General features: G+C 41.1%; 1 protein-coding gene across 1 annotated transcript; it reads left to right on the forward strand.

Moving 5' to 3' along the window:
- Positions 1-4,349: 4,349 nt before the first annotated feature.
- CD28 (CD28 molecule) lies at positions 4,350-14,143 on the forward strand. The gene is made up of 4 exons (XM_041403644.1): positions 4,350-4,450; positions 10,575-10,928; positions 11,178-11,296; positions 14,003-14,143. The coding sequence occupies exons 1-4, from the start codon at positions 4,396-4,398 to the stop codon at positions 14,141-14,143; spliced, it is 669 nt and encodes a 222-aa protein (XP_041259578.1). The 5' UTR covers positions 4,350-4,395.
- The last annotated feature ends 2,243 nt before the right edge of the window (positions 14,144-16,386 follow it).

The raw sequence follows: 16,386 nt of genomic DNA on the forward strand, positions 1-16,386 counted from the left end.
TATATGTGTTTGATGGCAGTGCTTAGTCCTATGTCAGTGACACACTAGGACTGCCATATTGAGGGCTGCAAACAAAAATTTCAGATCTTTCCAAAAGAGAAAGTTCCCTTTCCACCATGACATATCATATTTAGTTCTGGCCCTGTAAGGTTCCTATGTACTAGACATCATTTATAATGTTCTAAGTTACAGAAAAACAAAATTCCCTCTGAAGGAGTATATTGACATTTCCTCTAAAGGTAATGCTTTCACTTGTGGTATGAAGGTACCTGGACTCACAGAAGGAAGGATAGAAACACTTGGAATAGTGAAAATTCATCAGTGTGCACAGGAAATGACAACATGGAGTGAAGGCCACCAGAACAGTGGTCAGACCTTGCAAGTTACACAGCTTACCAGGGCTACTTGTAGAGGTCCCTAGCTTTGCCACTAACCTCAGGCACGTCTGTTCATTTTGCTGTGATTCCATTCTCCATGTGTAAAGTGAAGATAACAACATGTCACTTTATGAAGAGCTGCATGTGACAAATGCAACATAGCTCCTTGGGCTAACTTACTGGACATAGTAGAAGGTGAATAACATACATATTTTTTTGCCTTCCTAGTAAAGAAAAACATGTCAGTTTGTTACACTCTTTCTGTCACCCTACTTCTGCACCTCTACAGCAGCTAGTTAAAGCACACTTGCCTATAAGCAAGATGTGAAAGAATCAACCTTCCATCTGTGCCAAGAATGCATAGCACTGTTCAAATAAAATAATTACTTGGAGCAACAATCAAGATGCTTTAAGAATTACAGTTGTAAGAAAGAAAGCATTTACTCTAGCAGCTGACAATGTACAAGCATGCAGAACAAGCAAAAGAACACCTACCCAGACTACTCACTCAAGGTCTGTATCATGATTCCTTAGGGTAGGAAAGCAAGAGGAAGATTGTCTCAGACAACTGTTAAATTTAATCTTACTATGTAGCTGCAGGACAGTATAGGGATATAAAAGTTAATTGTCTATAGTAGTAAAAAGGGAATTTTAGAGACTTACTGTCTCTCATCAAACTGGACTTTTCAGAAATAAGTGAATGATAGTATATTGATGCAATTATTCTTCTAGCATGCATATACATTTTTATTTGCTTGAGAACAAGAGTATATGCTGGGAACAATTATGGCATTATGCAACTTCCAGTGACTGAAGAAAGGCTTAATTTATTTTAGAATTACCTTCTAAGCTATCCACTTGTTTATTCATAACAAATCTGCATGTTCTTCTTGACATCAACACCTGAACACTTGGCTGAGAATATGTGGGCCATTACCTCCTCATTCTTTAATGTAAAGACAAACTGGCAGCCTGCTTGGGATGTCTTGGTACTCTTAAAGATATCCAAAAATATCCTTCAGAAATCATTTAGAAGGATATTTTCCATCAGAAAACATACTGGATCCTGTTAGATTTCTCTGAAACTCATGTCATAACTCCTATCATGTCTTGGTTTTTTAGCAGTAGGCATGAAAAGCTATGCTCAAATATCTAGACTGTTGTTTTATTTACATACAGTGATGAATAAAAAGCCCAAACCCATACTCTAGATTCTTGTGTACCCTGGAAAACTATTTGCAAACCTTTAATTTACTTCTTTGGACTGCAATTTCTGCCATTTTGTGATGAGATGGAAACTTTTTTTTCCCCAACATGGCCAAATGGCATTTTTAGCTCTTTCAGTGCTCTCACAGCTCTAGTTCTACTGAAATTACAGCGTAAGTCTGGATTTCCATTGCTGTGACAGCAAGCAGATCTTGTCTGCCAGTGTACAGACTCAACAGACTGAAATATGAATGGAAAATGGGGTAAGAATAGAAGTCAATACTGCCTGAATTAATGTCACCGCAGAACACCCTTGGGTAATGCTCAGGATATAGAAGGAAAGATACTTTGAGAGGTGGGAGAATAAAGAAAATTTAAAAGTGAGGGCATACCGACAGAGATTTTCACACATTCTTTTTTCCTAGATAAACTTTTATGTGGTTTGTCCTGAGTACAAGATGGTTTGCTGAAAGCTAAAATATCTTCTTCCCCTGCCCTCAGGATAATTTTGGCAAAAGAAAAAGATCACACATGTGAAATGGCAAAGTCAAGTATCTACGTGATTGGAAACGAACTGTTTAAATTAGAGGAAAAGATGCAATTTTGAGAAGGAAAGGAGCCATACCCTTGGGAACACAAGGCTTTTAAAATCCTAGAAAACCAATAAGTGCAGATGAGCCAAAAGCTATTTGGGGGAAGAACAGCACCCTTCCTTACTCCAGAGATTAAAGAAGAAATGATTAGGCAAAACTAAAATCACAGCTAAAAAAAAAAGAAGCTCTGAAAAGGGCAATACTGGTACCCCTATTCATCAACACAGAGAGAAATGATCCATCACAGCTTGGTCTCTAGAGCCACAGTGGATAATTGCCCAGTGGCCACTCTTTCCTCTCCTCCATTCCACCAGTCCAGTCCCTGTTTGCAATCAGTGCCATGGTCTGTCCTCACAACGGGAAGGCACATGAGGAGCAATAAGGGATGGAAGGGAATAAATGGGACCTTACCTAGAGAGTGCACACTGTTCCCTCAGGTTTTTGTTAACGGTATTCTTAGAGCAGGATCTCTTCCTGCACTGCTGTTTCCATAATCTGGTTTCCACCTGAATGGTGCCCCTTTGCCAATGACAGGGAAATGAAACGAATGGAAATGAATGGCACTATCTCTCTCTCTCTGCAATATATTCTGCTAATTCTGTGATGAGGGTAAAATGCACTCCTTGTGCTTTTCCAGTCCATATCCCAAATACAGAAAGAATCTGACAGCCAAGACGCAGATTGTGTAAACTGAGTTGCCAGAGCCAGAAGATGTTACCAGAGCCAGCAGTAGGTCTTCATCTCTGTGACACAATTTAGCAGAAACATACTGAATTTTGTAACTTTTTTGAGGGACTCTCACTACAAGTTAAGCAGAGACTATTTCATAGGTAATTGCAGGTACACTCAAAAAAATGTGTCAGGACATTTATCTAGATACCACAAAAATGGGCTAAGAAAGAGAGAATCTTTTTTTTTTCCTTTTGTAGTTTTAAAATAATTTCAGGAAAATCCAAAACTTTGAATATTGCAGGCAACTAACACTGATTACAAAACAAAAGAATATTGTTTGAATTTCTAGACTGCAAATAAATATACCAGCTAAGGCTGTTCATAAATTGCATTTGCAATTTCTGATAAAACATGGTCTGAAGGCTTCAGGTACTAAGGAGCATGAAAGAATAGTGCATGGTCCTTCATCCCTTTCTATAACAATTTTCTTGAAAGCCTTCTTGCTAAATACCTTCCCTTTTCTCTCAAACCAAAGATAGTGACAGGTATTGGTACAGTTAAATATTTCTATTTTGGTGGACTAAAATAAACAATTAATAATCAGGACTTCTCACAGTTATAAATCACCTGGCTCTCACAACCTGCTCTTGCAAAGGAGGAGGTGACATTGAACTTGCAAACCAAAGGAAGACAGAGCATTTACCTGATGAGTTGAAGAAAAAACTCTACATAAGGCAGCCTCCATGAAAGCACAGACTGAGCAATGTGCTTGCTGCATGCTGCCTTTACTCTAGATGTTAATTGGATTACAGTTGCACTCATCATAAATTGGAATATTTTTCAAAATGTGAAGGTATTCCAATCACTATTTCCTGCACTATTGGCTCTGCATTCAAGGCAACAAGCAGATGCATGGAAATGACTATGAAGAAACAACTGCCCAAATATGTCAGTGCTCCCAGAGGCTGGGAAAACAGGCAGAAGCAGCACTGCAGGCCAAGAGAGGAAGAGTTCTAGGAGTGAGGAAAGGTGAAGGTTCCTGAGCAAACAGCTTCCTGAGGAGCAAGGTCTGGCTACCAGGAACTTAGAAACTGGTGTTTGCATCTTCCATCATGATGGAACCAGTATACATGTGTATCTACTCTTGGTAAATAAAGAGCACTGCATCCCTGGGGAAGTCCATTCCTCCCTGACAGGAGCAGCCTTGCAGAGCCCCAAACAAAACCGCTCTTTGCAATACAGAGCTGACAGTCCCTATCTTTAAACGAAGGTTTCCAGCAACTTTTAAGCATTACTAAGCTTCGCAGAGGCAACTTCCTAAGACTAAAATCATCAAATAATTTAACTTCCTGTTCAAGCATTGCCATTACAGTAGTTTTACTTGGCAGTGTATCACGTGCTGCAGAGAGAGGAGGAGAGAAACTGTGTGAGCACCTGAGGGTGCGGTCTGGCCACACAGGGAAGGAAGGCTGGTGCTGTGGGGCCCTGGGAGTCACGGCAGTGCCTGCAGGGGGTGGAGACAAGGCAGCGGGCCCACCATTAACACCATGCTCCTGGGGATCCTCGTGGTGCTCTTCTTCATCCCCACTGCTGATGTAACAGGTAACAAAAACCCCCCACATTTCAATCCTTTCCCCTATTTTTTTCTCACTTTGAAGGTCTGGGAAAGGGGAGAGGCAGCATGCTGCAAACGAATCAACTAGATATAACCAAGAGGCCAATTTTTCTCCTGCCAGAAGTATCCCTCCAAGATGAGACCCAAGAGCTTTCTTTTAATTTGACTTCTCTCTAGATCCATTTGGACATTGCATGCATAGGTAAAGGGGTGTTTATTTCACCTATCCCCTGGGCTTTACAAGTTCTGCTCACAAGTGCCTTTTCTTGGGGGCAGCAGGTCTGAACACTTGGCTGAGGCTTTCCACTTGACCTAAAGCTTTCCAAGTAGATTTCGAAATCTACTTGGAAAGCTTTAGGTCTCCCCATGGCCTGGCTTGGTGTCATGGGCTCCAGCGCTGAGTACAACATCGTCACAGGATTAGCAAATAAATGCTCAAATGCAGGGTTGCTTACTGAGCTCAAAGATGGAAGGATGGGACTTTAGACATCTAGTTTCTTTCCGAAGATCTTCAGAAAAAAAAAATCTTTTTGTGATTTTGAAATCTTGAGTCTTAGTGAATCTTCCTGACTCTTCAGTTGTTGTGGCTGAGGGTATTTATCTTGGTGTTGGCTTGCTGATGCACTGTTCCTATGTTCAGACCTAACATGTCTTTCCAATGGGTACATTAAAATGCAAAGCAAGGCAAGGGGTGCTGGCTTTTGCTAGGATAATCTAGAGACAGACAATTTTTCAGACTCCTGACTGTGAACTGTTGTTATTGCACCTTCTCCAAATATCAGCATTTTGTATTTTCCAGGGAAGTTACAGATAGGAATAAAAATCTGGTTTCCAGTACAAAGTTTTTAACATCGAGAACATCTTAAAAAGTCACTTTTTCTAGCATGAGAGATGCAATTGAATCTATTTTTTTCTTATTTCTACATTATTTTTCTGTAGTTCTTTTCCTCAGTGATGGCATTGTAATTTGCATGACACTGTGATACACATTTTTTAAGAAATTGTATGTTTTTTCTTCCTTGTCCTTTCCCATGTTTATAATTCTGTGTTTGCAATATCATAATTATTTCCACAGCAGGCCCCTGGATTGTCAAAGAAGACACTAATTCCAGGAGGGAATAAGTATCAGGAGTAGGTTAACAGTTCTGAACACATTTCCATGAGGTGTGAACAGCTTTTAAGCAGTGCTTTTGAATTGCAACAAAATAAATTACAGTGTGGTTCTCAGACACGGGTGTTATGCCATGGCTTTATAGACTCATATACACTTGCTTTGCATGAACACCTTGTGTTTCTCCAACAGGCGCACCAAGACTGTTCAGCTTCTTAAAGAGAAGCACATGAGGTCATTTGCTTCTCAGGGCTCTTATCCTTTCCCCATCTATTTTATTCACTCTTCATTTTCAAGATGATAGGTCCTTAGTACAGGGAAAACATTAAGGCAAGTCAAAACCCTGCAGGAGTTCCTCAAGCCATGAAGTGCACTATCTGCCTCAGGTGTTTTGGTTTGGGAAAATCCACAGAATTCATCCTGTTGTTAGACTATACAAGTGGATGCTGCAGGTTGAGTTTAAATCATAGAAGGGACTTGAAATACTAGTTCAGTCATTTCCCTTTTGCAGAAATGCTAACGTTTACAAAGTTTGTCCTCCCCTTCTTGTTGGCTTAATAATTACCTTGCTGTGGACTGTCAGAGAGGCAGCTAGATGAAGTGTCTGGTATTTTGTGAAATAAGTAATACAAGGAGGTTCCCACTACAGTGTACCACAACTGACCTCATCTTTTTACTATCCACATAACCTTATGGCTTATGGTCTCTGGGGGTTAAAATCAACTTCTAACCTGCCAAGATTACCAGAATGCAAAAGATGGATGAGGAAAGGTTAGCTGAGAGTAGGATGACATCAACTAATTCTTGTTTTTAAAAAATAGATCACAAACTGCCAAGAAAACACCCTGTGCTCACACTGGGCTTGATTAAAGCAAGAGTGTCACCTGGGTTTCTGGACTACTCCTGCAGTACTTGCAGCAAAGCAGGAAAGTTAAGCAGAAAGCAGGTCTGTAAGAGCCAGGAGAGGATCCCCCCAGCTGCCCGTCAGACACACTGCTGGGTGGCCTCAAGCCAAAGAAAAAGAGAAGGACCCTTGTACCTGGGAAAGAAGAGTAAACATAATTGAATGACAAATGAAAAGCAGCAAAAACAAAATAGCTTTGTTTATAACATACCTGTGTGCCTTTCTGCCTGTGGCTTAAACTAATTCCTTTCAGTTTTTTCATTTAGGTTTTTCCCTATCCCCCCAGGGAGTTAGGTGGGCCATTTCTTTCCTGTGCTTAGAGAAATGCCAACTTATTTTCAATACCTTGCTCTGGAAAATAGCTTCTTGAAGTCAGCTGGCATAAAAAAGGAAGAAGAGTACTAAATATTTTAGCAGAATATTTTTTTCCAGTAGCTGATGATGATTCATGAAGAGTTCTGGTGAAAAAAAAAAAAAAACCAACACCTCAAAATAGTTATTTTCCATACTTTGTCAACTCTATTTCACTTTCTTGGCAAATAGAAAAAATAAAAAACTTCAATGAAGTTTTGCTTGCATTGGGTTCAATGATCAGAGAGTCAGTATTTTACAGGTATTATAGACGGATGGCATTTTGTTTCATGATCCAAAACCCCCTCACATGTGATTACAAGAAATATCCAACACTACAAATAATCTATAAAAATCTTAACAAGCATTCAGAGATATTACACACCATTGCATATAAATCCTAAGATCCTGAGAAGGCTTGCAGACTGCATACACCAACTGAAATGATTCTACATTTTTAAAATCACTGCTTTTTGAAACCGTAAACAATGATTTTTCATTTTCCTGGCTGGGTAAGGCCGAGATATAGATATTTATTACTGCACAGCATGACTGAACACAGTTCTGAAGTGGCAATCATAACCCTACTTAGGGGAATGGAAACACCAACTAAATGTTTCAGAGTTTCACCATTTAACAAACCCAAAGTGACACTTGTAAGGAAAGCCTGTCTCTGTGAAGGCTAAAGCAGCCTCAGCCCATGTTTGCTCAGAATGGGTTAGATCCTACTAAGAGTGTAGTCAAATCCTATTCAGATCACCTGGGAAGTGAGGGATGTTAGGCATTATTCTGTCATTCCCGTGAAACTAACACACATTTTAGTATGACTGACTTTCTTCAATTCAAAACAACTTCCAAGTCCAGAGGAGGAGGATGACAGCAAGGCTTCTCCAGAGTGCCAGTGGGGTAAGCTTGCCTCCCCCCTGTTGGTATTACAGCCCAACCCATTCATGTGGTGCTAATGAGTTCTTCCTAGAAATTAAAACAAAAATATCTCCTTTAATTTAGATTTGGACTAGTAGAGCCACTTTGTGAAAGTAGATTTGGGTGCTTAGCTTCAGTCATGTAGGAGCTGTCTTCATTTAATGACCTACAAATGAGCTTTTCCCACTGCTCAGCCAGCCTCCATCCCAGCATCAGCAGCATGGATCTGGGTTATCAAGCCTAGCCTGCAAGACAAGGCAAACAGATTGGATTATAAATACAGGTGATTGAGGTGAAAATAAGTTGAAGGAATTTATCATTTTAGATGGGTGTATCAAAAGTGACTGGTTGCCAATTAGCACTGTGTCATGACAGGGACATAAATAGTCCAGAGCTGTAGTTAAACTCTGGAGCTCAAGGCATGAAATGCAGGTCTAAACATCAGGAATATAGGTTAGCTGATGACAGCAAAAGAGAGGGGGTAAGTCATTGGGGTCTGCAGAAGAGTCTAAATAACATCTGAAGGCAGTCCCTCAGGGATGAGATTTTCAGTGTTCTCTGACTTTCCCCTGGCCACAGAGAAAATATGATCAGGCTGAGCAATAAATATCTATTAGTTTTCTGTAAGGACCTGCAATGAAAAATGAAAACAGGCAAGAATTTTTTGAAGTATAACGCTTCTGTCTGTTCTGGGACCCTATTTTAGTTGTCAACTCTGAGACAGAAAAGGTCTCCCCTGAAGGTGTCTTCAGTCCCTGTGACAATCAGGGTTGCAGTAGTGCACAAATACTGCTAAGCAGTAGAATAACTCTGTCTCACGTGAGATGCGTAGAATTCTGCTGTGCTTAAGGTGAAAAATTCTACTGCAGACTTGCAAATTGCCACGTAGGCCAAAGATCAATTTTCTGGCCAACAAAAATATGATCAAATACTTTGTCTAAAGCAGTGGAATCCAAACCTCACCCCTTACTAGAATGCCTTATAAGCCTATGTGAGAGCTTTTGTCGGAAAATGCTGATTCAAGGAAACTGAATTGTTTTGCTGAAATGTCTTTATTTTGATGAAAAGTCACCACAGGCAGCACCTTGAGTAAAGACTCGCCTTCTCTGTTCTTAGCCACGCTGTCCTAGGATTCAAGATCCTTGTCTCTTTCTGTTGGAAAGCCTGGAAATGTTATCCTTCACCAAAGTTTCACAGTGTTTTTGTTGCTTGGAACATGGGATTTCAGAGCTGTTATGAGCTCTCCTCCATCCCCTCACTAACAATGTTGAGCAAAGAGACACAAGGAGGATAGGCTACAATATTTCTTTGCTAAAGATAGGCAGTAGAGCATTCCCTGTCTCACATCTCCTCTCATTTGAAGCAAGGGCTGGTAAATGAGACTTTCAATGAGAGAATTAACAGCTTCAGAACTAACAAGTTCTGCTGGTAACTGGAGAACCTGCTAGCCAAAGGTTGTTTTTACTGTCCACACCCTACCACTAGTCCTTGCCACCTCATGCATCTCTTATGTTTACTTTACTCCCTGGACCACATTCATCCCAAAGGAGCATCCTGCTCAAGAGGCTGAGATACTTTATCTTTTTGTGCAGGCATGAATACAGTAAGCATAATTTGGTCCTAAATATTGTTAAAAACAGTTTTAAACACTAATTTTATGGGCATTCTGGTTCTGGCCTCCTTCCCACTTCATTTCTCTTACTAGCCTGCTTTGAAGTCTTGCCACATGGATTAAGTAGAAAGAATCTATGTTTGTACCACATTTTGAGGACAAGCGGTACAATTGTCATTCTAACAGCCACAGTGATTCTGAAGGATCTGTAAAAGACTATCCAGACCTCATATGAGCTGAGCTTGCATAAAGACTTAAAGAGTCATATAAAAGCTTTAGCAAATCTCTAGCTTAAGAGCCACTACTCCCTTCCTCTTACTTAGGGGTCATCATTTGAAGAGAAGGGCCTCATTTGTGCAGGATGACTTTTCTTGGAAGAAGTTGTCTTTCTGCATAGTCCTTGCTATGTTTCATTGTTTGGCAGATGATAGCACAGAGGTCTACATGTCAGAAAACATTTCCTGTTTATGTATCAGTCTGGTCAATTAAAATTAAATTATACATTCATGTGACATGCTTTTTTCAGGTTATTCAAGTGCTAAGTGCCAATGCAGTGTCAGATTAGTCAGCTCCTGCGTCCTTTGAGAGATTAAGAATCTACTACAGCTGCTGGCTAGAGAAATTACTTATTTTACATTAAAATGATAGCAGTTCATGCTTTTAGTGTTCATTGCCCAAGGTCCAGACCCTTGAAATGGTTCAGCAAATGCACCTGCAAACTCTTCAGGAGTCCTTGAATTAAAAAGAAAATGTATAAATAATATTCTCTTATCTGACTGCAGTGTCAATTCATAGTATTTTCACTCCATAATGTCCCCCAGGAAACTGCTGGCTAAGTAAAGGATAGACTTAGAGAGCCTTAGGTATACACACAAGCACACAGGTGCAGACTAGGCTTCTGAGCTCTGATGTCAAATCTTAATCACAGGCCACTGCCTCTGCTAGTGTTCTGATTCTGAAGAAAAACACTCTTGATCTCAGTCTCCCCTAGAGACTGTGTAATATTATTTACATGCAGGTGGATTGCTGCAACAGTAGTTCCTGTGAGAAACTGCTTCTGCAGATGGGTGGTTTTGTACTCCCTGGTAGGGAGTGTCAGCAGGGGAGAGGAGATATGGACAAGAGTTGCATGGGAGGATGTGGGGTTCTGAAGTCTCATACTATATTTTATAAACAAGTGCTCTTCTCGCTTTCTCCCTTCCCTTCTAGAAAACAAGATTTTAGTGGCTCAGCATCCTTTGCTCATTGTAGCTAACCAAAATGCAACTCTAGTTTGCAACTACACATACAATGGGACGGGGAAGGAATTTCGAGCTTCGCTACATAAAGGAACGGACAGTTCAGTTGAAGTTTGCTTTATTTCATGGAATACAACCAATCTTAGCAGCAATTCAAATAAAGAATTCAACTGCCAGGGGGATCATGATAAAGACAAAGTAATCTTCAATCTTTGGAACATGAATGCCAACCAAACTGACATCTACTTCTGCAAAATTGAGGTCATGTATCCACCCCCATACGTCTACAATGAGAAGAGCAACGGGACTGTCATTCATGTGCAAGGTAAGCTGCAGGATATTGGCTCTGTAGGCCAATATCCTCCCTGCATAATGGCTGGAGGCAGTTTGTTTCCTTAAAAAAAAAAAAAAGTTGGATTGCCTGGTAAAACTACATTTCTGCTCTGGACTTCCTGAAGAAGAGATCTTAAAATGATGATTAATAAAAATTACACATTGGAACAAGGAATAAATAAGCAGAGATTGATGTTTTTAATTTCATGTACTTAAAGTTTTCTTTGCTCTTTCCTTAAAGAGACACCCACCCAAATACAAGAGCCTCAGTCTGCAATTCCTTTGTGGATTCTGGCAACAATGACTGGAATTCTTGCCCTCTACAGTACACTAATAACTGCAGTTTTTATTAACTATTGGGTAAGAAACTTGTATTTTCCTTTGCTCTGTATGCTCTAGTAGTTCATTTCTCAGGCTATACTCGCCATGTTTACCACTAACTCACTGATACCCCTACAGTACAGGATAACAGTGTTTCTTCATCCCAGCTATGCAGATCCATGGTGTACCCCAAAAGAGCTGAAACACCAGATGCTCTCCAGGTGGATTGTCAGGCCTCTGCAGCAGAGTCCTACAGCAGATAGTAATGCCACAGTGTTGGCAGTGCCCTGCACACCAGCAATACCAGGACACCTGTGCCAGCTGAACTTGTCAGGGAAATCTAGAACTACAAGCATTTCTGGCAAAACCCTATGAGACTATACTGACAGGAGCTCGCCTACAATAAAACAATCTATAGGGAGCCCTCAGCCCAGGATCTGCACTGGTGCCTTGTGCCTATCCAGCAATTCCCTTGAGCAACCACTATTTCCGCCAGCTTGACTAAAAGGGAATAGGAGCACCTGGATCTCAGTAGTCCCTCGTCTGTACATCAACAGTAAGAAAGCTGAGACAGCCTTACGGCTCATAATTTTTGCTTTCTAATCTCTCTGGAGAGTTGGCTGGCCCAAGTCACATCCAGCTCTCCTCCTGGCATGATACAGGGGCAGCAGAAGGACATTTTCCTTGAGAAGTCTTAGGACTGTGATCTCCAGAGCCAATTTACACTACTTACTCCATGTGAGAAAGACTTGAACATAGAGAACTCAATTCCTTGCACTCCGACTTTCCTCTCTATCTTTGTTGTTAAATAGCAGTTTTCATCACAACAGTTACGAGATAGCCTGTACAAAGGGTCCAGAATCCCTGCCAGGTTAAATGTTGCATGTATACAGAAAGCCACTGTCACTGCTAGCTGAAGCTTAAGATCTGCTAAGTGTTTCACAAAAGGACACTTTCTCAATCTGTGGCTATTTCTAATGGAAAACAATCAAAGGGGTCACTGCCGCAGGAAAATGAAAAGGCCAGTTAAGTGGTTCCTCTTTGTGCCCTCTTGTAGAGGCTGACTGAGGAGAGCTGAGAGGATTACTTGAGCAGCTGCTGGTGTTACAGTGCTGTGCTGCTGTGGCTGTGCCGCAGATGAGATGCTATAGCTTCAAATCTATCATTTACAATCTGAACCATTTTCTCCGTGCTATATTCATTTGCTACATAATGGCTTCACACTTTGCCACTAACATGTCTGCCCCCAGAAGGGTGACAAGGCTGCATTGCCTCGTGTGCTGTTTGCTGCATCATTTTTTACCTGCTGTTATTACTGCTGGTAGTATTCTTCAGATAATATGTATTCTGATTGTGGATGTATTTAGAGTTTTGTTGACTGTAAATACAGCTGCCTAGAAGATATTGTGAATTGTAAAAAAAGGTCCTAATTGTGGTACTGACAGACATAGCAAACCTGATCAGTTCCTGAAAGCAGCTACAGATTTGTCTATTTTCATACAGTTCTGCCTTCCCTGAAGGAAAATGGCTCTCCATTGCAAAAGTAGCAGTCTTTCATCCTGTAACAGCCCAAAAATCACTCATGCTAGCAAAATGTCTTTCTCCCATGCAAAACTACCTCCTAGGTGAATCAGAAATCCGGTATTATGGAGATGAACACAGAGATAAAGCTTTGTATCTAATGCTTTACAGGCATTGACTGCATTACATGGCTTAAGCAGTATGTAACTTACATTCAACCCTTTGCATATATATAACATTAATATTAAAAAGCTTGAAATATTTCACAGTAACTGCCCCAATCTGCACATAAAACATAATTCAGCCATCAGATTTTCTAATGCAAACCTCCTCCAATTCCACAGCATCATATGCATGTATACTGCAGCATATGCAACTATTTCTGTACATGGGAAGGAAATTTCAGTGAAAAGGAGATCACAAAAGAGGGGATGATCACTATTAAGGAAAAAGTATGGAAGCACTTTACATACCCCTGATCAATAAAACCATAAGCTATGTAAAAAATACCAACCTTTTGCACAGCCTGCAGCAGTCAGAGGCTGAAATGTTGCTGTAGCCACATATTTTCTCTGTGATTTTAGGCAAATTATTTCACCTGTCTTCTGCTACTCTTATTTCTAAAAGAGCCGATTCTTCCCTTGTCTCACAGAGGCATTATAAGCAGGAATCCAACAGTGGAAATAAGATTTTTGAGGCTCAGATTAGGAGACATGAAAGATTAACATCAGCTCTGGTTCTTTCACTCCTTGAAGGAAGGTTCAGAACAACATATGCATTATGTCTTACTGCTGTAAATAGTAGGAAAACCATAGTCTGGGCTGATTTTTCATGCTCTTACTCTGAGTTAAGCTGATTTCTCTTTACCTCCTAATAAATGAGGACAGCCTTCACAGCTCAAACTCTGTTGTTTCTGCTGAATCATTCCACAGATGAGAGAGGCAAGATGGTGGTAAGAGGCATCAGTTTGTATCCTTGGTGTGTAGCATTCCTTTACCTGAGGAACTAACACTGTTAATCTCCCACCAGATAAGCTGGAGACTTACTGTTAGGTTGGGCAAATTCCATAGATTATTTGATGAGAACATGTGTTCTAATTGTTTTGTAAATGTATTTAAACTCGAAGCTGCAAATATGCCTGCTTCCCTGAACAAGGACCTAGGGCCAGAGCTGTCAGCAGTTAACATGAGAGTTTTCACAGTTGTCTTCACCCTTCTCCCACAGCAGAAATCCACAAAGCACATGTACCATCAGAGCGACTACATGAACATGACTCCCCGGCACCCACCGTACCAGAAGAACAAGGGTTACCCATCCTATGCACCAACGCGAGACTACACCGCTTATCGCTCCTGGCAGCCCTGATTCCACCAGGAGCCGCGTGTGCTTCCGGGCACATGCTTGCTCTGGGGCATGGAAGGACAGCTCTCATTTTCTCATTGTGTTTGTTGCTGTTGATTACAGACGCCATAGCAAGTATTAACTAAACTTTGATCTACTAAAAGAAAATCCAGACCAACGAACCAATATAAAAAAGGGGGGGGGGGGTGGAAGGGGGAAGTAGAAGAAGAATTTTTCTCCATGATGGCTGAAAATGAGGCCCAGCTTGTGTTGAGGGTTGTCAGTGGATAAGATGGAAAGATGGCATCAGACTTCCGAGCTGGTTTCTTCCTAACACTTGTGGTTTTGCTCAGCTGTTGGAAGAAGCAGAACTTCTTATCTTTTCCAATAACTACTACCTTAGATTTAACTCTTAATTTCCTTCCCTGTATGTGTAATCCTCAGATTGTTACTGTTAGACCTGGCAAAATGTAAAAAATAATCTTTTTTTCTCTGTAAGATGAAGACACAGTTTGAAGTTCAAAACACATGATTAAAAGAAAGAGGAAAAGGTCAGTCAGAAGGCATCCAAGCTATTACGCTATGGAGCAAATGATCTGCCAGGACAAATCAAGCTAATAGAAAACTAGTAAACCTTCAACATGTGAGTCCTTAGGCTGGACACTTTGTAAATGTTCATAAGGCCATCTGCAGTCATGACCAAGGAACTCCACAGACTGAAAAAGCAAGCAACCTGAAGACAAAATCAAGACAAGTGGGAGAGGAAGAAAGATGTTTTCATCATGAACAGCCCCATTTCTTTTTTGTTTGCCTTCTGCATCAAGGGAATGCAAAGTCATATATGAAGCATTAGAAGCAGAGAGCTCATATTTTGTGAAGATTTTTACTTTTATTTTTGAATATGAGATTTCAGAAGGTATTCTCCTGAGTCTTCGTGAAAATTCATGCACATCTTCTGGCACCTAGGTTGTACCAGAGCTCTTTCGAAACTCTGGGCCAACTTATGAGCACCTAAAGACCACTAATTTTTTTTTTCCCATAAGTGTCTGGCTTTTGGGGTGTGAGAGGATTCTTCATTCTCAGCATTGTAAATTGGACATGCAAGTTTTCAGACATCTGCAAGATCTGCTCTGGGCACTTTGATGAACTTTGTGTTATCTGGAAGTTACTTTTCTCTCTAAAGATGTTCTTGAGGGCTGCTCCATGCCAGCGCAGGACAAAGTCATTAGCAAAACATGATCCATTCTTTCACTCTAGTATATTTACAATAACAGGACATCCTAAATTGTAAATGGGGTTGCCTTGGCATAAAATCCCTTTTCATTCTGAGGAGACAATGTTTATTTTATAAAGACTTCTGAATAAACAATTTAAAAAAACCACATTCCCACCTTGAAATAAAATTTGGATTGTACAACATTTAATTTCCTTCAAACTAGGATAAGAATATTCTTTCTCTCTTTGAGGAGGCAGGATGAAAGCAGAGATGTGGAAGCGTAACAACAATCTGCTTTGATGTCTTAAGCCAAGAAAACAACTTTAGCACTTCCAAATTGGAAGTTTATTTGAGTTTGCTGACTGAGCCTCAAGCCTTCCACTCCTGGTCTTGCATCACCATGAACCATGTTGCTGGAGGGTGCTGTGCCACCTCTGAGCAGCACTGAGGTGCCCCCTGCCCCAGCCAGGGACAGCAGTGTCCCGATGACAATGGTAAGCAAGGCCCAAGAGGCAGTGCTGGGCCTTCAGCATGAGAATCCAGCCATGGACCAGGCAGGCCCTGAGAGCCTTGGTGTGGATCAGTTCAGCAAACTCAAAAGCTTATGGCTGACCTGAAGAACTTCAAAACAAAGTCCTATTTATTTCTTCTCCTTTCCCCTCACCACATTCACAAACACTCCAAGGCTGACATTTTTCCACATACAATTTTTACACTCTTTTCCTGAAAAGCCCTTACTGCACCTTTGTACTGCAGCTGAGGCAGCTAGGAGCACATGCAAAGAGCAGAGGGGAGGGAGCCAGGCAGGGCACATGGGCATCGCTGCACGGTCCCAGCCTGGCCCTCCTTGCTGGCACTGACAGAGGGATGCCTTGCTACCTCCCTCCTTACTTGGAGGAGAGATATGAATGATCCTGCGCCGGGGCACCCAGCCACTCCCAGCAGAGAGCAGCAGGCTGAGCAGAGCTCTCTGTCAGGCACTGTCTCACCAGCTTCCAGGCTGTCACTGTGTGACACAATGACACAACGACATGTATGATCACACGGAAAA

This window comes from Onychostruthus taczanowskii, unplaced genomic scaffold (assembly GCF_017590055.1).
Source record: "Onychostruthus taczanowskii isolate IOZ18803 unplaced genomic scaffold, ASM1759005v1 scaffold20, whole genome shotgun sequence".
In the NCBI taxonomy this organism is placed as follows: domain Eukaryota; kingdom Metazoa; phylum Chordata; class Aves; order Passeriformes; family Passeridae; genus Onychostruthus; species Onychostruthus taczanowskii.